A 22,280-nucleotide genomic window follows, 5' to 3' on the forward strand; every position below is an offset into this window, starting at 1 on the left:
AGTTGTTTGATACATACCCCAAGAGTTATACCAGGGGGGCTGTTTCAGTGGGGAGCAATAATTCATTAGCTGAGTCATGTCTGGAGTACAGTGCAACTTCTGGGGGGAAATTAGGGGAGGGCCCCATCTTTAGGAACTTTCGGGTCTAGAATAAGTCTCATACCTGGGAAGTAGGGAATTGGTATTTATTAAGTCAGGTTATAAAATAAGTTAGTAACAGGGGAGCCAAAGTAAAGGAATAACCAGAAAATTTTTGAGTTAACCAGAGAAGATTCTTTGAAGGTAATGAAGATAGGGAACATGGAACAGAAGAGAAGAAGGTGATTAGAGAGGGGAAATTTGTGGAAGAAGGTGTGTGTTTTGTGCAGAGGGCTGTGAATGGACTAGTCAGAGTGGCACAGGAAGGAATATTAGGGAATGAAGTCAGAGGAACAATCTTGTTGGCCGAATGAAGAATTTAAATTTGATGTGGTAAGCAGTAACAGCAGAGCATGGTAAGATGAATATGATGTTGAAGACTTTTGCAGCTGCACTGGGTGAAGGAAGCAGGAAAGCTTGCCTAGGATATCATTTTTCTGGTTCAGATGTGAGGCCCTGAGGGCCTGCACTAGAGTAAGACTGGAATGAGAAAAAAGGAAGAGAGTCCATAGCAATGAGCAAGGCTTGATAATTTGGATGTGAGGGTGGGGATAAAAGCCTGAAGGTGACCCCAGGACATATTTATGCTCTTGATGGTGATGAGAGCTTGATGAGAGCTTGGAAAGTGGTAGCTGCTTTATTATTAAGAAGCAGGACGTGTTTACTAACCTCTTGATGGGATGTGTCTATGTTCAGTATTGCAGAGTCTGGGAGAGGCACCCCCACCCCTGGAAAATAGGTGTGCATGTGATGTGAGCCCAGAGGTTCACCCTCACTCTGCCCTTTTCAGATTGGAAATCAGGTAGAAGAGAGTTGCTGGGATGTGTCCTAGACTTGAAGAGTGCTATCCCACTCGCATCTGGGAAAGAAAATAACAGTTTTTTCCAGTTTCTTTCCCTTTCATGCTTTGGAAATGGGATATGATAGCCTATGGCAGCATATGCCTGTGGATGCACAGTTCTCTGGCTTGATTCTTGGAAGGCCTTTTTCTGTCCCTCCCTGGGGGTCATTTGTATCTCTGGTTCCTGCTCCCAGAGCCATAAAGTGGGAGCCCCCATTTATTAATTGGGTTGGGACTGGGGAGGGGGGCGGCGGGGGACTCTTTAGTGCGGCAGGCGGGGGTCTTCCCGAATGAGCCCATTAGCCAGCCCCAATGGCAGCTGAAATGGGGCTGCAGCCAAGTCCTCTTCGTTTCAAAAACCCTCCATCGCCTGCAGCAGATCAGAACAAGGCCTGCGGGAGCCCTTAGCTTCTGATTGCAGCTGTGAGGAAGGACAAAACAATTTATAGGAAGCCAAGTAGCTCCTGTCTCACTCTCTTCCTTTCTGACTTTGGGGAGGGGGAAGAGTGGGTTGTGTTTCCTCCCACCATAGCTTCTTACAAGGCATATGTGGCCTAGAGTAGGAGAAGACAGGAGTGTGTGTGCGTTGATTGGACATTTATGTCGATGCTCTGAATGTGTTTACACGTGTCCACACGCGGTTGTATTGGATAAGCAGCCACTACTTATAGGGGCTCTCTAGGGCAAAGCCAAATGTGTGCTCAGACTCTTAAATAGTTCAGGGTGTGTGTTGTGAGAGGGCATGCTTATTATACTCTTTCCTGCCCATTACCTGCCTTGCCTCCTATCTGCTTTATCAAGATTCGTGGTTAGAGTTAGATCACCATCTTAATATATTTTCTTCGTAATAGAAGGAGTTTGGCTTAAAGGAAGGCCTCCCAACTCACTTGTTTGTCCCTTAGTTAAGCCAGCATGAGAAAGACAGGAATCTGCAGGAGAGCTTCTTACTGCATTGGCCCAGAGCCGTGGTCGGCAAACCGCGGCTCGCGAGCCACACACGGCTCTTTGGCCCCTTGACTGTGGCTCTTCCACCAAATACCACGTGCGGGCACGCACGTACAGTGCGATTGAAACTTCGTGGCCCATGCGCAGGAGTCGGTATTTTGTGGAAGAGTCACAGTCAAGGGGCCAGAGAGCCTCATGTGGCTCGCGAGCCGCCGTTTGCCGACCACTGGAGAGAGAAGGTGCTAAGGGCAGGAATGTCTCACTTCCTGATGGAAAGACACTAGTGTCTTCTCCCTTATAGAATTATAAATGGCCAGAGCTAGAAAGGGACCTCTAGAGATCACCTCTCAGTTTACAGAGCAGGAAACAGTTCCTAGAGAGGGAAGCACCTTGCCCACACTTTCATAGTGAGGGAGGTAGTGGCATCCAGCCAAGACTGGAATCCGAGAGGCCAGAATGTTAACCAGAATTTTAGTCTGAGTATAGAGCCCCCAACTTTAAGATCACCAATTCCTGAGAGCCATGAGCTTCCTTAGGAAAGGAAGGTAGGGCTGTGAGATTTTGAGAGGGGAGGGACAGATTGAGGGGAAAAGGTAAATAGGAAAAAAATCGGTAGAAAAACTGAGAAAAGGCTTTATATATGTTCACCTCAAAGACTAACGTTTCAATGACCTCCATATTATACAAGTGTAATTTTTATTTAGAGTCAAGGGTTCTGATTCATTGGAAAGCATGTGACAGTCGTGGCTGACGATCTAATGCTGTCAGAGTTACTCCAAAGTTCAAGGAGCACTTTGCCACCATCTCTGGGGGTGGGATAGTCAGAAGACCCTCAGAGGCAATGTGAGGAATTCACCCTACATCTCAGTTCAGGCTTCTTTGTATTATACAATGCAGCTGTATTAAAAAGTGAGCTCAGAAGGAAGGAAGGAGCAAAACACATCTCACCTGCTGGAAAACTAAGGGGAGTCACTGAATGAGAAGGAGGGATTATAGAACTGCAAGTAAAATGGGATATTCTCTGAGAGTAATGGGAAATTGGGGGTGGGGAACTCTACTTCCCCCAACCCCCCTACTTTTTGGGTAGTTTTGAGTTGTTGGTTTTCTCCTTTGATGGGGCAGAAGGAAGGTGAAGTGGTGCTCCACAGTGACCTAAGCCCTTAACAGTGTACCCAGTGGACTGACCAGCACAGCAGGTTCTTTTTTTTTTTTTTTTTTTTTTTTAATATATTTTACTGATTTTTTTAGAGAGGAAGGGAGAGGGATAGAGAGTTAGAAACATAGATCAGTTGCCTCTTGCAACCTCCTACTGGGGATGTGCCCGCAACCAAGGTACATGCCCTTGGCCGGAATCGAACCTGGGACCTTTCAGTCCATAGGCTGACGCTCTATCCACTGAGCCAAGCCGGTTAGGTAGACACAGCAGGTTCTGAAGTCATCTTACTCTGGTGCTGAGACTCCCTTCCCCTTTTTGGACCTCCCCGTGATGTAGCTACAAGTAGCTTCTGATGCTTATGCATAGGAGCCTGGGAGCCACTGATGATCAGAGAGGGGAATGCTGAAGAGTCCCTAAGCTGGAAGCAGAATCCTGGAGGGAGAAAGGCACCACTCAGCTGCTTAGAGATAGAGTTACAGGTTCAGGTCAGAGGGGCAGTGGGTCTGCAAGATGAACATTGTCTGCTGAAGAAATAGATCCTAGTACAAAGCCTTTATGTTTTCTCTATCTCACCCTAACTGACAGCATAGGAGGAATATGGAGTTGGTCCCCATGCAAATTGACCTTTACCTAGGGCAGTGATTTTCAACTGGTGTGCTGCAAGAATGTTTCAAACATGCAATGCCTTACTGTTTAATCAGGGACACTGACCTCTTTGCTCTTAGATTATAAAATTAAAAAAAAAAATGACAACAATAGCCATTTGGTGTGAATGAATCAAAATTATATCTTTTTTGGGGGGTGGGGGGTCAGATTGGCAAAATATATATTTTTTGGTATGCGCAGAATTTTAGTAATTAGTTTATATGTGCCAGGAGATGAAAAGACATAAAAATCGCTGACCTAGGGAATGTATGATGGACCTACGTGCTCAAATTCCATCATGTCTGCTGTCCTGCAAACATCTTTTATGTCTCACAGGACTTTTTCTTTTTTTGCCTCTGGGCCCTTCTTGAAGAAGCTGTTTTGGACAAAAAGATCCTTGAGTTCAAGCTGATGATCTGATCTAAAACTAAATGGCCTCCTCCCGTCACCTTGCATTAGCTTTGCTTTCACCTTGAACCTTCATTGTCTTTTATAATTCTGAGTTTCAAGGCTTCTATTTCTACTGAATTCTTAACTTACCTCTTAAATATAGGAACCATAGTATTTATTTTATCAGACTGGGCATTAGTTCCCTGGAGGTAGGACTCTTAGAACCGTTAAAACTCTGGGAGCATACTTACGGTTCATGAATCCTTCTGGGCTTCATGTTTAGGTTGGAGGGAATTAGGATAATGGTGACTGTCACCATCATTGTTACCTACTAAGGCCATGCTCCTGGGTAAAAGACCAGAGACCCTGTTTAGTATCTAGTCCCTTGTCTCATGTCTAATATAACCTGTCATTTTCTTTTACAGGTGGCTGTAGCAGCAGGAGGGATGGCCCCTGAGGAATTTGGCGAAGTCCATCAGTCACCTGATAACCGGAGCCCTGGCAAATTCAGTGTCTTTCACAGACTCAAGCCAGGTAGGGATCTGGGATCTAAGGTCAATCAGAGGCCACAGGCCTGCTTTTGTAAGGGACACACACACACACACACACACACACACACACACACACACTTTCTTATTCCCAAAAATCTCCAGAGGTCTTTCCTTAGCTTTTTGTTTGACCCTATTATGGTATCCTACCTTCTGATTAACAATTTCTCCCTCCTGGCTAGAGTAGGTAACCCCCTTTATTAGCATCAGCAGTTATTTCATTCCCATTCTTTCCTCTTGGCCAGCTGTGCTAATGGATATTCCTCTATGGTGGGATGCTGATGTCGGTTACTCTCAGCCTCTCTGTAACACCTGCTCCTCTCACCCACCACCTCATGCACACACATAGCCCTGCCTTCTCTTTCCCGATAAGCTATTTTCTCTCCCTTTATTCTAAGTCAGGATAGGGCAGTGCTGTCCACTCTTACTGCATCCTATCAGCTTCTCTACCTCCTTCCAGGTTAGATGGGAGATCACCCATCCAAACACTGTGCTAGACACTGGAAGGAGAGGCCTACAGGCTGCTTCTCTCCATCCTCAAGGCCCAGAACTGGGCAGGTCACCAGCTTCCAGTACTCACCTCCACCTTCCTGCTGCCAGGTAGGTGTGCTCCTCTCCCTGCCCACCAACCCCAAACAGGATCATGTTTCTCTGTGGGAGTATTTCTCTCTATTGTTAAATATCTTCAGCGAGAGGAAGCCCTTAGTGACTCAGTTCTCTGCCTTGGTGACTTCTTGCCCTAATCTTTAGTGAGAACTTCCTGTTAAGTCTCCATCCCCTTTCTGTAGTTCAGAACCATTTTTCCCATTTAGTGGGTATGGGAAGAAGTGACCAGTAAACATAGTATTTGACACTGGAAGGGAAAGGTCTACTGACAGGCAGCTTTTCTCTTGGGGTTAGAAGTCTGAAGCCCCAGATGTGTATTCTGCCCAGTGGCCTGGCATTCTTAGAGAGTATCTGGGTCTTTTTGAGGAAAGGTGTTTTATCTGGTGTCCATTCCAGAGGCCAAGGATCTCAGACTCTGAAGAGTCTGTCCCTATTCATCCCCACGCCTCCCCAGGGAGTGGAGAATGGATTGCTGTAGGGCAGAACCCACCACCAGGTGATACTCTGTCTTGAGCTCAGGTGGCAGCTCTTATCTGGCGCCTGTAGAGAGTTGACAGGTGCCAGAGCCTCTCCTGCCATTGGAGGTAACATCAGCTTACCCTTTTGACCTTAGGCCTCCTCTCTCAGCAGTGCCCTTTCACACTTGCAATCCAGACAACACAGGCAGCAGGCTTAAACAAGTGCCAGCTCTGGGTAAGGTGCTCCCTCCCCTTGAGTTGGAATTAGGATGGGTGGATGGAGGAATAGGGCAGGTGTTAGAAAGCAGGAAATGCTCCCGGAAGTGGTCAAGCAGTAAATATGCGTGGGATACCTTGATGGCACAGAGAGCACTAACATAACACTGTCCACCTGTCTTCCTAGCTGATGCCCCAAAGCTGTTTGAGCCACTTGGGCAGCTGCAGTCTTGGTTTCTGCCACACGAGGGTGCTGCTGACCAATTAAATCTCCTGCCCTTTAACAGATAGGATTTGGGCAACTGGGGTACCCTTTCCCCAAGATAGAGGTCAGAAAGACCCCAAGAGGGCCTGAGAATAGAACCTAAGAAGCCAAAAAAATTCTAAGTACCACTTGTTCTTCCTTAAAAATGGCCTGAGACCTTGAACACTTTGCCCTAGTGACCTGATTCTCACTATGTTCCCAGCTGAACTTGGGAAGCCTCCCCTAGCTATAGGCACTGAACAACTTGCATAGGTGCTTCTCTCCCTCAGGGTGTAGCATCCTCCAGCTGTCCACTCCACTGTCTCCCTGCTTCTAAGATAGTCACTTTTTAGCTCAGAGCATGGGGCTACCTGTGCTTTTCAGAGAAAAAAAATCTTACAGTGGTTTTAAGAGAAGTAGCTTTGTTAGTGAGAGAGTGTTGGAGAGAGGACCTAGAAGACAGAGAGTGGGAAAGTTCAGCCTTCTGTGCCCCCAGCACAAACCTGCAGAGCTCAAGATGGTCTGATAGTTATTTGCAGCCTGAGTGGGTGGAGGATACCCCAGGACACCCCAGGACTCTGGGCCAAAAAAGGTATCAAAAAGCAGGAGGGGGAAGGGAGGCTGCTTTGGCCCATGAGCCTCATACTGACCTCACACCATGTAATGGCTCTGCTAGGGAATTCAAGTGGCCATGGAGCCCTTATGGGGATGAGACACTACACAATTGCTCCTCAGTCTCCATGAGCCCTTCCAGGCTGAACAGGCTAAGGGAGATGACAGAGGTTCTGCTCCTCCCTCCTACCCCCTGCCCGAGGGCCCCTCCCCAGGAGGACAGCTTGATTAAACAGTCGGTGCTGCTGGAATTACTGCACAGCTGGCGCTCCCCCCAGCACCCCGAGCAGAGCAGCAGCGCAGATTAAAATCTCCAATTAGCGTTAAAGTGAAGTGAGGAGGTACTGAGGCTGCCAAGGAGGCCAGGCGGGGGCCCTGAGTCGGCAAACCACCCCCATTCCTGCCTGGGTTCTGAGTGCCACCCTTAGTCATCCCTTTTTTCCTAGCTCCTCTCCCAACAGCTCTTGGTGCCCGGTAGCTTGGCATTGCCTGGGGCCAGAGGACTTTACTAGGAGTGGGGAAGGGGTACATGCTGACAAAATGCTGGGGACATAGTAAGTGTGGAAGAGAATGAGAGTTATCAGTGCTCGTCAAGGGAGATACCCTAATCACAGCCTGCAAGGTAGCCAGGTCAAGGTGCCTTCACAATACTGCTCTTTCTTTTTGCCTAGAGAAAGGGCAAACAGAACAAGCCTTTTCAGACCCTCTTACCTATAAGGTGCTGGGGGATGTAGTGCCAACACAGTTGTTCATCCTTGTATATTTTATCCTATCTGACCCATTTGCTCCCACCCAAATTATGGCTCCTCCCTCCCTCCCTCCCTCCATTCTTTTCTCAGTTTTCCTGTGGGCAGGGGTAGGCACAGCCTGGCTTGGGAACATTGCCATGCCCTGCCACCTGGGTCCCAGCCGCCTCTTCTTTATTTTCTTTGCAATGTCGGGAAGAGCAGTGATATGCCAAGAATGGAGGCCTCAGACTCTCCCAACCCCTGAACATCACCCCACCACCACCACTACCTAAGGGCCCTCTACCATTTACACTTCTGCCCTTCACCCATGAAGCCCAGAAGGAGGGTAGCACAGCTAGCCATGCCCTTTGACTTCCTCTGCCCCTTTAAGGGAAATGGAAGTGGGTACCCAGCTGACTGAACCTACTCACACCTCCAGAAATTAGACACCAGGGCACAGTGCCACCCTCCCAGGCTGGCACATGCTACCCTGGCAGAGGTTCAAATAGTAACCCCCCCCCCCACTGCCATACCCCCACCCCTATGTCTTCCTCTTCTCTCTCCCTCGTTCTTCCTCTCTCTCTTTCCCTTTTTTTTTCTCAGCTCAAAGCACAGCTGAGCCTTAAGGGGGGCGGGGGGACCAAGCTGGGGCAAGGGGGGTGGAGAGCTCCAATAGCACGTTTTCACCTGCCATTTAATTGGATGTATTTTTAATTAATGGGACCTCAGGGACCAACATGAGACAATCTGATCTCTGAATAGGGACAGGGGAGGGATCGGGTAAGGGAGGAGGATTGGGCCACTGGGTGCGGTTACCGGGTACCCAGGCCCATCAATCACTGGCCACTTTGCGTTCTGGCATGGAGAATAGTGAGGTGGAGGAAGAGGGGAGGCACTGAGGAGAGGTGCCAGGATTTACCCCCAACTGCCAGGAGCTTCAAAAAGGATGGAACTGTACCGGTTGACTCAGGCCTGGGGCCCAAAATTGCAGCCAGAATATTAGGTAAGGCTGTTTTCTTGCTCCCAGGATTTTGTCCAGTTGGGCTTGTCCCAGTGAGTGCTATAACGTGAAGTGAAAGGAAGGTGGGGACAGAGCTTTGAAGAGAGAGGACAAGAGCTAGGGACCATAGAACCAGAGACTGTGGTGAGAGAAAGGATAAGGGCAGGGTTCAGAGATATTTCTGTACGTTTAGACATGAAATAAGTGCCATGGAAATTACATGCAAAACAGCATGCAAATGAGGACTGTGCCTTTGGGGTATGAATCATAGAACCTTACTGTTGCAAGGAAGAGAACTTGGAGCTCATCTTGCTGAACTCTTCATTTTATAGTTGTGGAAACAGAGGGCCAGAGATGGGAAATAGTTGAATCCTGTCCTGGTGTTGTTTTGTGTTCCTGGATTTGGAGAGTTCCTGGGAGCACAGGGAAAGGTACATAGGGTGTGGGGTGGAAAGTCAAGGGAAGAGTGTCGGCAGGATATTACTCTCTACTGCTTGGAGTCTCTTGTCTCTGGCCCCTGAGTCTTGGAAGCAACTCAGGGGAGTAAGACAGGTGCACTACTCGGGGACATTTCCCTTAAACAGCCTATTCCAAAGATTATTTTATGTATCCCCTTGCTTCCAGGCAGACAGATCCCACTCCACCCCCACTTCCATGAGATTTTACCATATTTTATAAGGTCCACAGAGAAGGAAATGCACCAACTACCTCAGTTTCTTGACCTAGAAATAAATCCCTCAATGATGAGCTTTTTTTGAGATTTTTATCACAAGTTTCCCTGCTTCAATATAAGCTGCTAGAGAGAATTAAGCCCCTCCCTGCCACCCAAAAAAAAGTACTGAGGAGTGGTCTTATACCTGTTGTCCATGTCTAAGCTGAGAACAGAGATGGAAATGAAACTACCGGCTCTGAAGGCTGAGTCAGAAATGCCCCTGCCCTGTATTCATGTGGTGCCATGGCCCCAGAGCTCTCAGCCAGGCCCGTCTGGCTCTGTGTGGTGTTGGCCCACACTGAAGAAAAGGGCACCTTTCCTAGTGTCCCATCCCCACCTCCTGCTTCCTTCACTATCCAGACACTGGGGTTAGGAAGCGAGAGCAGGAAGGTGAAAAAGGACTTCCTGCAGGTTACCAAAGGTGGCTTTTCTCGGTGTCTTCTTCCTTCCTCAAAACATTTAACATTCTTTGTTCTGTGCTTCATGAGACTAAGTTGGGATTAGGGCAAGAATGGGCAGAGAGCTTGGAAAGCAGTGTGGGTAGAAACTTGGTCACAACCCCCAACACCTTCCCCACTCCCAGAATTATCTTTTCCTCTATCTTAGTCCCCATTTTATATCCTCAAAGGCCCTGGGCAAGAGCAAGATATTCCTTTCTAAGTGTCCCCAGCCTCACCCTGCCCTGTCCTTAGACCCTCAGGATCACCTTCTTGGCTGTTTGATTCTCTGCCTTCTCTCCTGCCAACAAGTTAAGAAGGGCCCCCTCAAATCCCCCTAAACAGTCTGGAAAGAATCCTTACAGCTCCTCCACTGCTTCTGAGGGCCTGCACGGGGTAGGGGTAGAGTAGGAGAACTGTGCCAGGGAGTTGAAAAGGAAGATTTTCTTGGGGAGATCAGGAAGAAGCCTGAAAATGGGGAGAAGATAGGGAAAATTTGGGAACTAAGAGGCCTCTAGTCCATCCTGTGAAGCTGACTGCCTAACGTATGGCAGGCTGTTCATATTGAATATTTTTCAGGGGATTTATTAGGGTGGCTCCTGTTTACAGAGCCTCTGTTTCTCCCCTGAAACACAGAGCAGTGGGGAAGAGCATGCAGTGAAGGAGGGAGAGCATGGCTTCTCAGAGGTGACAGTCCCATGGTGTCCATCACCAGATTCCCCTCTTTAGCTCCCAAAGCCATGGAGGAGGGGAAGGAAGGCATCTCACAGGTGACAGTGCTATGGTGTCCATCAGCACCAGAAGAGACTGACTAGAGAGGGATCCAAGAGGAGCTTCCTGCTTCTGAAACAACCTCCTTACCCCATTCTTTCCTGCGCCCCCTCTCACATGCCCTTAAGACTGTATGGCCAAGTGGGCCAGACCTCCTGGCTGGCAGTTCTGCTCTCCGTCCAGGCAGCAGGCTCTCTGCTTCAGCACAGAGCACATGCTGAGGTCTCTTGCACTCCTTTGCTCACTCACCTCAATGTACGTGTGTTGCAGGTTCCTAGTGATAAAGGAGGAGGCTCGGGCCCTGCAAGCAGGAAGATGATGGACTCTGGGACCCTTTGGGGGCATATCTGCTTGGCTGGAGTAGGGGGAGGGAGAAGGCTGCTGGCAGCTCAGCTGAGCTCAAGGTTTTGGTGACTCATGGGAGGGCGGGGAGGCTCATGAAAACAACAGGGGAAGGAGGAGGACCCAGGCCTGTTAGAGCTCTCTTTTGCCAGTTTCTTCCCTAGGGTGAGCTCTGTGGATAAATAAAGGTCTCTTATCTGGATTGTGGGGGCTCGGAGAGGCCCTAGCTCTGAAGGAGGAGAGGGAAATAGGAAAGAGAACAGGAGAAGCTGAGCATCCCAGTGAGAGGCTTCAGTGAGGCAAGGATAGGAGGGGCCAATTATTCTTGCTCTTTTGTAACCATTGGCTGCACAGAAGGTACTGGGCATCCGCATGTGCTGGACAGCTCAGGGCTCCTGGGCATCATCCAGAAAAGGGGCTTCCCAGGCAGACCAAGCTCCTTCTTCCAGCCCTCACTTGCCTGCTCAGAGCTCTTGGTACCCAGCTGACACCGCATGACTTAAGAATTTATGTTTTTTTAAATCATTACTGTAAGACCACTTGTCTCTGTACTCTCTTCCCTGGAAATAGGCACCATGATCCTCAAAGGTGCTGATTCTCTCTCTCTTACAGGCCAGCTTGGCAGTGTGCATCTTCGCCATCCTTTCTGAATCAGGGGAATGATAGGGTGCTGTATTTGAGATCACAACAGCAGGAAGGGGCCAGAAGATGGACCAAGAGAACCAGCCATGCCTTTGAGCACAGCGCCAGAGGCCTCCTTGTTTCAGCAAAGGTAAGCAAGGATCCAAATGCATAATAATTATTATCCTCCCTCTAAACTCAGAGAAGGATGGGCTAAGAGGAGGGGACTTCTCTGATAGAGTCCAAGTACTCATCTGCCTATTTCTATTGCTTTCTTTGCTGGTGACCCTGCTCGCTAATGGGAGAGGGGCTCTCTGCTGGGATGCTCCTGAAGCTCCAGAGATGGATTTGATTGGAGAAAGGAAGAGACCAACTGCCCTTTATGTAGGAACATGGGACTAGGTCCACTCCCCAGCTCTCCCTGACAGCATCAGGAGCTCAGGTCCCTACTGGGACACCCAAAATAAAGCTCACCTGGCTCTGGTATAATAGTGGTGCTGTGAGGGGCTGCACCAGGTGCGGTGAGGTGTACTAGTAGGAAGGAGTGAGAGAGTGAGTGAGAGAAATATAAGAATCACTCCTCAATACCATATGCTTCTCCTCTTTCTCAAACCTCTCCTTAGCCCTCCTTATCATCCACCTCCCTTCATTCAACTCCACTCCTGGCCATTGCATCCCCTCCAATCTAAGGACGTGGTAAGTAGTTGCCTGTTCCCTATGCTTTTCTCCCTCTTGCTCTCCTTCTCTCCTCCCAACACCCACTCAAGAGTTATCCTATTTGAACTCTTTCCACCAGGATCTGAACCCAGAGTCCCCAGTCTCTGCTACTCCCCTGACTCAGGCTGCCACTCTGAAACTGACCCATAAACACTCATCCTCCCCACAAGGATAGCCAGGCCAAGACTGGTATGTCCACTGATACCAAGGGCCCTGACCCAAAGCAGAGGGCAGCCCTAGGGGAACTGTGGAGCCCGGCCTAAATGCGTGTATGCCTGTGCATTGGGCACACTGGTTTATTAGTGTTATTTCAGCATTGTGATGCAGAGAGAGTAAGTGTAACAGCTGCTCCTTGCTTGCAGTGTTTATTGTTACCTAGAGACAACCTCCTGGCTTTTTCCCAGCTTCCCCTCCCCCCAAGCCCAGCCCCCTCCCTGCCAACCGTCCTATTCTCCCCACACCGATGGGAAATTTATAGCTTGCCCATACCATGCCTTTAACCCTCTCCTATCCATAGGATAAGTGGTGAGGGAAACCAAAGTGAACAGTGGGTATGCTTGGCCCCAGAAGGATAGAATAGTGTATGGAGGAGGGAAGGATGGAGAGAGGGAGGGTAAGACTTCCCTTCCCCAGTCTGCATCCAAATTCAGGCTTCAGTTGCCCTCCTGGCTCTCATGTTGAGAGAAAGAGCTTTAGACCTAGCCTTGGGATCCCAACATCCTTCTCACATGATTATTCTCTTCTCTGGGCATCTCTAAGGTCCCCAGTTGGACTGCCTAGCTCTGAGCAAGTTCATCGAGGTAGTACTGAAATGGAAGGAATAAATACTGAGTGGCAGAACCCAGCCCCCTCCTTTCTATAGAGATGTCATGTCAAGATAGACAAGAGGCTCTGGCATGAGGAATGCTGGCCAGACCTCCACAGCTAGGTAGATGTCAAACACAAAGCTGGCTGCTGAGCCTGGTGGGTAAAACTGCCCACCTTAACTTCACCTGTTCCTGGCACTAAGATCCTGAGGGACTCCCAGGTCATCCTCCACGCTGGTCTCCTTGGTCTGGTTAGGCTATTTCTTTCTGCTTTTCTTCCTGGCCCATTTTCTCTTGCATATCTTTGGTTTGGTACTTTGGGGCAGACCCAAGAGACCAAAGAGACTGAAGTGTGTTAGTCATGGCCTCAACAGAACTGGGGAAGGAGAAGCTCCTCTATCCCCTCCTGACCTAGGACCTTTCATGGAGGGGCACCATGTCAGGTATTCACCATCTCCACTGCAAACGAGAGGGAAAAGGATCAGATGTTAGCAGAAAGGTTTGAGGTTAGATACCTGGAAAAACTTAGGGGTGTAAGACTTCAGAATGGGCCTACTTCTCTTCAGAGATTTTGCTTCTGCCTGGATGGATTTAAGTCTTTGTCTACAATCCAACGGGCATTGGAAGAACAGGGTTACTTTTCTGGGGCTCCTCCAGATGTGAGTCTCAGTGCAATCTTCACACAATATACCCCTTTTCAGTCCTTCTAAATGTAGTATGTATTGCCCTGGCTGGTTTGGCTCAATGGATAGAGCGTTGGCCTGTGGACTGAGGGGTCCCGGGTTCTATTCCAGTCAGGGTCACATGCCTGGGTTGTAGGCTCGATCCCCAGTTGGGGGCATGCAGGAAGCAGCTGATTGGTGGTTCTCTCTCATCATTGATGTTTCTATCTCTCTCTCCCTCTCCCTTCCTCTCTGAAATCAATTAAAATATATTTCAAAAAATAAAATAAATGTAGTATGCGTTAAGCAGACAGCGTTGGGTTTTAGTGCTAGTGCTGCCATTTATCAGGTGTGCCACCTTGGTGAGTCACTTAACCTCTTTGAGCCCTACTTTCCTTGTCTGAAATGCAGATGAACAACCTCTTAAGGTTGTGGAGAGAATATAGTGAAATAATGTGTGTAAAGCACCTAGGACAGTGCCTGATACTCAGTAGCTGCTCATTCAACAAGGGTTGATGCAATAGTGTCTATTACTTTTATCAAGTTAGCAGGACTAACATTGCTTCAAAGACTCCATGATTATAGTCCAATATGTGTATATGCATATTCTGGGGAGAATGTCCATAGTTTTCTTCATGGTGTGGAACCAGGGTTGGCAGTCTTCTGGAAAGGAAAGTCCCAATCCCTTGATTCAGATTCCCCAATAAGTGAGTTCCCCCATTCCCATTCCTCTCAAGCCAGGGGCACCTTAGACAGTGTTCTGCCTGGAAGCACATCTTTGACTCGGGTAGACTGGGAGAGACAGCCATCAGGGTAGCTGGCAACACCTAGTGTTTGCCAGGCACCTTATAGTGTGAGTACATTTACCCACATGAGCTCTTTTGATACCCAGAACATTGCAGTAAAGTGAACTACCATTTATTGAGTGCCTACATTGTGCTGGGTGTATATTTTTAAATGATGTTTCAAGTCTATAGAATAGTTCATTACCTTGATATGCCATAATTTATAAGGCTCATCTCCTATTTTTAATCCTTTAGATATTTTTACTGTTTTAAATAATACCACAACAAACATTCTAACACATAAAACTTCATGCATTTTTTTATAGTAAATTCCAAGTAATGGAATTATTGGGTCAACAGATATAAATATCCCCCCGTGGTTATGATCATTTTATTGATGTACTCTAATGAGAATAATATTTTTTAATCTTTCTCTTTGGAATCCTGCAATGGAAACACAAAGGCAGCCTCCTCTTCCTTCTATACCCAGCAGAGACATTAATATAATCTATCGTAGCTTTTTTAAAAATATATATATATATATATTTTATTGGTTTTTTACAGAGAAGAAGGGAGAGGGATAGAGAGTTAGAAACATCGATGAGAGAGATCGATCAGCTGCCTCCTGCACGCCCCCCAGTAGGAATGTGCCCGCAACCAAGATACATGCCCTTGACCGGAATCAAACCTGGGACCCTTCAGTCCGCAGGCCGACGCTCTATCCACTGAGCCAAACTGGTTCGGCTTTTTTTTTAATTGAGGTAATTGTAGATTCACATGCAGTTGTAAGAAACAATACATTTTTAAGAGATCCCTTATACATTTTTCCTACTTTCACCCAATAGTAACACTTTGCAGGACTACAGTATATCACAACCAAAATATTGACATTGATACAATCCACCAATCTTATTTAGGTTTTCCCAGTTCTACTTATGTTTGTGTGTGTTTGCTATGCAGTTTTATTACCTGTATAAATTTGAATATCTATCACTACATCACAATACTGAACAGTTTCAATACCACAAATATTTCTCATGTTGCCCTTTTATAATCATGCCCTCCTTACCCCTCCTCAATCCCTAGGAAACACTAATCTTATCCTCCACTTCTAAAATTTTGTCACTTCAAAAATGGAGTTATATACTATGCAACTTTTTAGGATTCACTTTTTTCACTCAGCATGAATCCACTTATGTTTTTGTATGTATCAATAGCTTGGTCCCTTTTTTATTTCATGATGTGGATGTACCACAGTTTAACCATTCACCTGTTAAAGAATACTTTAGCCCAGAAGGAGTGGCTCAATTGGGGCATCAGCCTGTGCACCAAAAGGTTGCCAGTTCAATTCTTGGTCAGGACACACACCTGGGTGTCTGATTCAATTCCAGTTGGGGTATGTAAGGAAGGCAACTGATCACTGTTTCTCTCTCACATCGATGCCTCTTTTTTTCTCTCTCTCCCTCTCCCTCTCCCTCTCCTTCTCTCTCAGCATATCCGAAGGTGAGGATTAAAAAAAAAAAAAGAATGCTTTGTACTCATTAGGAATTAATGAAGTACCTCATTTTACTTGGTGCGCTGAGTGTTTTATCTTCACAATTATTAAGCTTCTTAATCTTTCAGGCATGACACTATTATTTCCATTTCATAGACTAGGAAAAATGAGGCTCATAGTAAATGATTTTCCCACTATCACATTATATTAAATGGCAAGGAAGATATCTTGGAACCCAAGATAATAGGGCTCTTTCATTACACCAGGCTTTCTCAGACCTTGACTAAGGTTGCTGGGGAAAGGGTGTGTTGGAAGAGAAAAGTTGGAGGCACGAAGAACACTGGAGCATCTTGGGCCAAATCAGGTCATCACAGCTAACTTTGTTTCATCGGTTAGAAGAACAGTAGTGTCATTGAGCAGGGACAGCGAGGCATGTATCCTTGAAATTGTTTTCCCTTTGCCAGGGAAGAACAAGGCTGAAGTGGAGGGAGCCCACAGGCCATCTGCCCACAGACCCGAGACCTGGAATGGGAAAGGGAGGATCCACCCTTTCGTTGTCTATCAGAGAATGAGGAGGCAAGATACTGCTTGGAAATAGGAAGTGGTATGTGTCTCTTGCCAGGTCCAAGGAAAATGAGGCCCATGACAACAAGTGAGCTCTCTATTCTGGAGGAGAAAGGGAGATGTAGCACCTTTTTGGTTGGTTGTGGTGCGGGGAACTACAGTTCATTTCCACATGTACTACATCTTGGGCAGTCTCAGTGTCTGGAACAAGGTACAGGGGGCAAACAGAGTGGGAGCTAAAATGCCAGTCCAGTATTTAGTCCTGACTTCACCACTGCTCTTCTCCTCCAACTAAGTCAGGAGTTGTAGAAATCATTTAGTCTGTCCCTGAGCCTCTGGTCACTGGTTGAAGCTGACAGGTAAAAACCTGAGTTGGCCCAGACATGATGGATGGCAGAGATGCCAACTTGTAGGAGAGAAGGTTTGGCTCCTCTCTTAGGAGCTGTATCTGGCCAAAGGCTGCCTCCTCCCACTTCTTGCTGGAACTGGCTCTTTTGTAGTTGATGTTACTATTGCTCCCTTGGCCTAGTCCAGTGATTGTGGACTCATAATAATTTTCCCTATCTACTTCTGGCTCCAGAACCAGGCTGACTGCACATAGTACTCTTCTCCATCTCCCTTGGCCCATCAAAAATGGCACATGTTCTTACAGTGGCGCCGGCCATCCTTACCAATAATTCCATCCATGGGAGGCCTTCAGGATTTATGGGGACTATACTGCATTGAAACAACCAGAGATATCCATTCTGCATCTGCCTGTTGGTTGGAAGTTCTTAGACACAAGGGAGACCACTCTTACCAGCTCTTATCCCCACTGCGATTTCCTGACTGTCAGAGGTCCTGATGTGGCTGGGAGACAGCTCTCTTCCCTTGCAGCCAAGATGGCTCCTAACCAGGAAATCTCAGGACCCCTGCTTACTCTCCTTCTTTGGCTGCCTCTCTACTCCAGGTCCCCTTCTCTCCTGTCACCACTCCCTTCCCATTCCTCCTTTCTCCTCTCTCTCTCAGCAAGTTTTTTATGTGATTACAGGCACTGCATGGTAATTAGTGCTAAACTCATTTGCACAACTACAGTTAATTGGCTACAACAATTAATTAATGTGTTGGAAATTTGGCACTGGAAAAAAAAAGTTTGTCATCAAAATAAGGGCAAAAAATTGTAGAGTAAGGTACCCATAAAAATTGAGGGCAGGCTTCAAAAGCCCAGCTGGGCCTCAAACTTCAGGCTGGCCTCAGATGCCTTCCCACTCCCAACTTCAACACATTTTCCTTCTTCCTCTTTCATTTTTTTCTCTTCCTTTTTCCCCCTCTATTTCTCTTCTCTTCTCTCTCTCTCTTTACAACTTAAGCAAACTCATTTCCCTGATAAAATATAGCATGACTAATGGCTAGAGCATGTAAAAATCATTGGGAAAATGTCCTTGGAAGACGAATGCATTTTCAGCAGAATAATTAACTTAATTAACAAATTCACATGCATATTCATCAGGCTATTAATGTCTTCTCGGCTCAGCTTGATGAACATTGCGGTAATAACCATCTCATTTACATACTGCATTCTACTGCGATCCAAAACAGAGACAACATACAGGCGTATACACACACACACTTGCACAAATACACACAACATGCTTGGGCCGCTTTGATTTCCAGGTTGGCTGTGAGTGAGTGTGTGTGTGTGTGTGTGTGTGTGTGTGTGTGTGTGTGTGTAGGAACCCCGACTGCTTGGTGGTATGATCTTTAGAGGGTCATGAGTGAGGTGGGGTAGTGATGTCCATATGTGGATTTAAGAAAACAAATTCATTCATATTCTCTCTCTCTCTCACTCACTCTCTCTGCCTCTTTTTCCTTGTTTCCTTTCCCCTGTGTCATTTTCTTCTCTTGCGCCCCCCGCCCCCCAATCTCTCTAGGGAAAAACTTGGTATCTGTGCCAACTTTTTCTCCCCTCCCCTCCTCCCTCTCTCTCCTCCTTCCCTTCTTGCAACTGCTGCCAGCCGGCATCAGCACCGAATTGCCATCTCCTTGAGCTCTCTGTGGAGCAATCTCAGAGAGCAGTAAGGTGTGACGCGGGGCTCTGCCGGCTTCGCAGCACCGCCTGCGGAAAGAGCGCAGGATGGCGGAGGAAGATTAAGAGAAATCTCGAGCAGGGCTCCGCTGCCATTGGTGTGTGCAAATGCCGAGGAGGAAGGGAGAGGGAGAGCGGGAGGGGGGTGTAGAAAGGGCGGGGTGGTGGTGGTGGTGGGGAGACCAGCAGCTGTCGGCCTAATTCTTCTAACACTCTGCTTGTGGTCATATTAGAAAAACAGATTATGCCCCTCGGTGCCACTCACTTATACTTGACATACGTTAATGTTCTATATCTCCATTCTCCGGTCTTGACAACAATGGACTTCAGGTCAAGGAGAATGGGGGTCTGGCTGGCCAAGGGTCACAAAGGATTCTACCCCCTCATTCTCTCCTGACCTCCAACCCCAGTCTGTACTAGCCCTTTAGAAAGCAAGCCAGGACCAGAATTTTCATCCTATGCCACCATTTGGCCCTGCTTTTTGCAGCCCCTGGGAAGTTGAGAGGTCAGAGGACACCTGGAAGCCCTTTCTCTGAAAAGTCACTGCCCCTTTAGTCTTAATAGGTAACATTAGGGCAAAGTAAGACCAGCCTGATGGCACCCCCTGCTCTAACCTTTCTATTGCCCTCCACCTCAAATCAGAAGTTGAAGGTCAGTGAAAGGGGTCCATGATATTGCTCCATGAGAGGGCTACAGAGAAGTCATAAGCAAACAAGGCCAGGATTGTTTCTGGGTTGCTATGGAAACCAGGTTCCCTCCTCCTGACAGGAAGGGAGGGCTGCCTGAGGCCCTCCTCCTTCCACCCATCCTGAAGGCTGTAAAAGCGGAGTTTGCTAAGGCCTGGGGGATCTTGGAGGACAGACCACCAGTTCCCAGCAGCCTGCCTGCCAGACCACAGCCCTTTGACTACCACCTTCCCTACCCTCTCACCCCAAAATTCAGTCAAAGGAGGCTTTTCCTCAGTGCCTTGTCCTCTATGGAGACCTGTTGCTTAGCAACCACTAGTGCCTTCTTCCTAATAACTTGCAGGGACTGAGAGATATAATATGTCTCTATATTCAGTTTCCCTTCCCTGTCTATTTATATTTAATAACCAAAGCCCTGTCTTGGGTTCCCTTGGCACCTGTTTTAGAGGGAGTAAGCTGCATCCTGAAGTTATACCTGAGGAAGAACTTCCAAACAGGGAAGAGTGGGAGAAAAGACAGGAGTAGATAGGGAAGCTGTGGAATCTTTTTTTTTTTTTAAGTGTAGGTTCTGGGGGGGGGGGGCGGTATTTAGAACTTGGGATGTGGGGAGAGGATGTCCACCGGGATTCCCAAGGGTCTGTTCAGGACCTGGAGTGGACCCTATCAGCTGCTTCCTAGTTGGCATTTTCCACTCCCCATACCCTGTCCGGCCCCTCCTTCCTAAACTTCCAGTCTAGAGCCCTCTCATATTTCTGTATGTGGGAGGCCTGTCCCTCTGGGAATGTCTAGTTTCCTAATGTTTGTATGTTGGTATCCAGGAAGGGGGCTGTGTCAGTGTATGTCCAACAAGGCCTGGGTATCTCTCAAAGTTTTCCAGTCAGTCAGGAAACCTGGGTCTGAGCCCCCTCTTCTTATTCTCCTGTGATCCTGGTTATTCACTTACTCTATCCTTTGTTGATTCATCGGCAGAGCAATAATAATAATAGCCCTGGCCAGTATGCTCAGTCATTAGAATATTGGCCGGTGGACAGAGGGCCTTGGGTGCGATTCCTGGTCAAGGGCATGCACCTCAGTTGCAGGTTTGATCCCCAGTCGACATGACTCTCTCACATTGATGTTTCTCTCTCTCTCCCTCCCCCCTCCCTCCCTCCCTTTCACTCTCTCTAAAAATCAGTGGAGCCCAGCTGGTGTGGCTCATTTGGTTGAGCATTGTCCCAGGCACCCGGAGGTTGCTGGTTTGATTCCCAGTCAGGGCAGATGCCTGGGTTGCCAGCTAGATCCCCAGTAGGGGGCGTGCAGCTGATTGATGTGATGTTTCTCATCGATGTTTTTATCTCTCTCCTTTTCCCTTCCTCTCTCTGAGATCAATAAAAATATATATTTTTTAAAAAATCAATGGAAAAAAAATCCTCAGGTGAGGATTAACAACAACAAAAATAATAATAAATTATAATAGTGGACTTTAGTGGGATAAGTTTAAAGTAATATGTAAAAGGAAACACTCTGAAAACTGTCAAATTTAACTAAAATATTATTTTAAGGTCTGAAAAAGGTTTGACTGCTGGGAAGAGGAAGGCATCATGAATCCAGCCTAGCCCTAGGCTTAGGATTGCCATTAGTTTTTTGGCCAGAGGGCTATGATTCTTTGCCCTCTGGTTGGTAGGATGGGGAGCTATATATCAAAATCAAACACAAAGCTGTCTAGGGAGAGTAGCACACAGCGTCACCGTCATCTTCCCCCCCTCCAGTCCCAAACTCTGACGACTGGTCTTCAGTAGCCCTGCCGATCCCCACCCTGAACCTTCCATCCTTCTGGGTCGGCACCTTCACTGCATTCATGCTAGCTCACAGACTGTACAGCTTCACCCTTCATTCCCCCCTTCGCAGCACTTCCTCCAACCCGGCCTTCTGTGGGAGACAGATGGGGTGTCTGGGATGGAAAAGGCTCTGGGCTCTATGCCGCCTTGGGTGGGCAGCCTGCCTCCCCATCTCCCCACTACTCCCCCTCTCCCTACCTAAGACACTCAGATTCACCCCGGGCAACTTTGGGAGCTGCTGAGGATTCCAACTCTCTTACCTCTCAGACTCAGCCCCAGAAGCAAACCAGAATGAAATCTTTCCAATCCTAGACTCCAGCCCCTCTTTGTGGAAAACCAATGCAAAGGAGGAATTAGGTTTGGGAATGGTAGGGCTCCATGTGAAGGGACTAATGTGGAGAGGAGGGAAAGGCCCAGGGTCCCTCACTGAGGACTGATGGCTGTGGTTTGGGGCCTGAGTTGACAGAGAAGGCTGAACCTCAGCAGCTCCTTTGTTCCAGAAATCTGGGGTCCCTGAAAGGAGGCTTAGCTTGGGGAGGGGGAGAAAGAGAACTAACATTACAGAGCACCAACTGTGAGCCAGGCATGATGCCAGAGCCTTTCCGTACCTGTAGTCACAACGAGCAGGTGAGGAGTCAGGGTGAATAGGTGTCTCATGAGCTCTCAGCATCTCTCGGCAGAGTTGACCACCTCCTCCGCTGATTCTGTGATGTCACTGCCAATTCTCCTGCCACTCTGGCTGCTCTTTCTCTGTCTCCTTTGCAAACTCATCCTTAACTCCTTAGACTCAGCCAAGTCCCCCAACTATATACTTTGATGGTACTACATACCCTTTCAGAGCACTTAGCACAGTTATTTCACACTTATTTGTGTAGCCATTTGAATAATGATCCTATTTCCCCCACCAGATGGAAAGTTCCACGAGGACAAAGACCACGTCTGTCTGTGTTCACCGGTGTGCTCCCATTGCCCAGCACAGTGCCTGGCATAAAGCAGCTGTTTGGTAAATATTTGTTGAATGAATGAATAAATGACAAAATGCTATCTCTCTGTCCTAAACTCAACTTCTTAGCCACTCCCTCACTCCAGAACTAACTCACCCCCAATGTGTGCACCAGAGAACAGGGTGCCTGGAAGGTCATCTCATTCTCCTGGTAAAAAGCCATCAGAACAGGACTAGTCCCAGTTCCAGGGTATGGTATGGGGCCTCTGCCCTCCTAATATCTGGCTCTGCCCGCTTGTTCTCCAGCTTCTCCAGGGATTGAGAGAATTC

General features: G+C 47.7%; 1 protein-coding gene across 8 annotated transcripts in view; it reads left to right on the top strand.

Moving 5' to 3' along the window:
- CDK12 (cyclin dependent kinase 12) overlaps positions 1 to 22,280 on the top strand; it is a 79,966-nt gene that overhangs the window by 53,798 nt on the left and 3,888 nt on the right. For 2 of the 8 annotated variants that reach the window (XM_059670868.1, XM_059670872.1), the window contains 4 exons: positions 4,541 to 4,649; positions 5,124 to 5,263; positions 11,402 to 11,561; positions 21,916 to 22,010. In XM_059670868.1, the coding sequence (XP_059526851.1) occupies positions 4,541 to 4,550 (10 nt within the window). In that variant the 3' untranslated portion in view covers positions 4,551 to 4,649; positions 5,124 to 5,263; positions 11,402 to 11,561; positions 21,916 to 22,010. Of the gene's footprint in view, positions 1 to 4,540; positions 4,650 to 5,123; positions 5,264 to 11,401; positions 11,562 to 12,033; positions 12,107 to 16,339; positions 16,838 to 21,915; positions 22,011 to 22,280 lie in introns of those variants that run through there. The other 6 variants (XM_059670869.1, XM_059670873.1, XM_059670870.1 and 3 more) reach the window with 5 other exon arrangements.

The sequence above is a fragment of the Myotis daubentonii genome, chromosome 16 (genome assembly GCF_963259705.1).
Source record: "Myotis daubentonii chromosome 16, mMyoDau2.1, whole genome shotgun sequence".
Lineage (NCBI taxonomy): Eukaryota > Metazoa > Chordata > Mammalia > Chiroptera > Vespertilionidae > Myotis > Myotis daubentonii.